The sequence below is a fragment of the Charadrius vociferus genome, unplaced genomic scaffold (assembly GCF_000708025.1).
Source record: "Charadrius vociferus isolate BGI_N301 unplaced genomic scaffold, ASM70802v2 scaffold619, whole genome shotgun sequence".
Classification (NCBI taxonomy): domain Eukaryota; kingdom Metazoa; phylum Chordata; class Aves; order Charadriiformes; family Charadriidae; genus Charadrius; species Charadrius vociferus.
The window spans coordinates 118,518-120,192 of NW_009649962.1; the positions used below are offsets into that span (position 1 = coordinate 118,518).

General features: G+C 57.6%; 1 protein-coding gene across 1 annotated transcript in view; it reads right to left on the reverse strand.

Annotated features, from left to right (window-relative positions):
• Positions 1-579: 579 nt before the first annotated feature.
• CAPN15 (calpain 15) overlaps positions 580-1,675 on the reverse strand; it is a 56,360-nt gene continuing 55,264 nt past the window's right edge. Inside the window, exons 11-12 of the mRNA XM_009891548.1 lie at positions 1,475-1,638; positions 580-746 (exon numbers count right to left, since the gene is read on the reverse strand). Coding sequence (XP_009889850.1) covers positions 580-746; positions 1,475-1,638 — 331 coding nt within the window. The remainder of the gene's footprint in view (positions 747-1,474; positions 1,639-1,675) is intronic.

Genomic DNA, 1,675 nt, shown 5'->3' on the forward strand with positions numbered 1-1,675 from the left:
TGTGCCCATTGCGGTATCCTCACCTTGTTGCCTTTGCTACAGGAGGGGATCTGCACACAGAGACATCACAAGCACTTCTCTCAACCTTCCCCGTCCACATCCTCATGTCCCCATTGGGGCTTCCTGCTTTCTGCAGGGTCTTTTCCTTCCTCTCCTCTCTCGGTCCAGCTCCCGGCAGACATTGTTCTGGCTCTGGTCGTGTGATGGATGTGGATCCTTTCCTGCAATGCTGCTTTTTAGCCAGTTGACCCCAGATGTGCCCTGTGACACAATGTTCCCCATCCCAGACGCAGGACTTTGCACTTCCCTTTGCTGAGCTTGGGCAGGTCACTGCCAGCCCATTCCTCCAGCCAGGAGCTGCACTTGGCATTGCTCAGCATGACCCGTTGACGCCGGTGGTCCAGCCAGTTTTTGACCCACCTTGTCCTTATTTCTCCAATTTGGCCATGAGGATACCGCAGGAGACCATGTCAGAGGTCCTGCTAAGGTCACATAAACCTTTCTCTCCCCTTAGCCAGGCAGCCAGTCATCTCGCAGAAGGCGGTCCTGCTGCTCTGGCACACTTTGCCCCCGGTACATTCACCCTGGCACCTTCTTGTCATTCATGAGGATGGAAAAGACTTTGAGAAGGACTTGCTTCACAGCCTTCTTAGAGTCCAAGATGAAGCTGGTCCACTCTGTGTCCTCCCCGATGGGCCTGAGCCGCTTGTGCCGCAGGACACCTCGTGCCAGGGGCCACCGTGTCCCTGCAGGGACCTCCGCGCATCTCAGCAGAGCATGGGATGGAGCAAGCAGTGCTTGAAGGATTGCTTTGCTGTCCCACAGCTGACCCTTTGGGGACTTTCTGCGACAGGTCGGCGTCCCCGGGGGCTTCCCAAGCAGAGCCTGGCCGGTGGCAGCCACCCAGCCCTCATTTCACATCTCCCCATGCAGCTGAAGAGCCTTCCCCACTGGTTCCTTGGGGCATGGACCTACTAGCAGACACACTTATTGAGTCCCTCCCTCCTGCTGGACCCTCCTGCCAGCCTGGGTGGTCAGGGGTGGGCAGGGGAAGGCAGGAGAGGGGACCACAGGCACAGAGGACACCCCTCGTTCTTCTTGGTTGGGGTCCTGGCTCTCCCAGGGCAATCCCCTGCCCGAGGTTAGAGGACAGGTCTGATTTTAGCCAAAACATGGCCATGATGGGGCAGCGATTTCAACCAGCCCTGGAAAAGGTGGGGCTGTTGCAACACTGCGCCCACCACCGGGAGGACATGGGCACGTCCCTGCTCCCTCCCACCGGCTCCCGGCACTGCCTCCAGCCAGTGATTTTAGGATGCAGCCAGCGAGGGAAATGTTGAAATCACAACAAGATCTGAGCAGCCACCGGGGAGCTGCCACCTCCAAAGGATTGGGTGTATTTAAGGTAAAAGCCAATAAACTGAACTGGTGGAGGTGGTGTGATGCAGTAACGCAGCGGTGGTGGGTAACGCACCAGTGCGGCAGTGGTGCGTGCGGTACAGGCTGCGGCACCGGCGCGCTTTGGTGACCGCATCCATGAAATCCAGCCCGTGGTAAAACACATTATCCAAACGGCCCAAATTAGGAACCTCCCCTGCTTCTCCCTCCCCATCCTCAGGTGAGCAGCAGCCGTTCCACCTGCTAAATTAAAAAAAGCGAAAGGGGAGATGGTGTG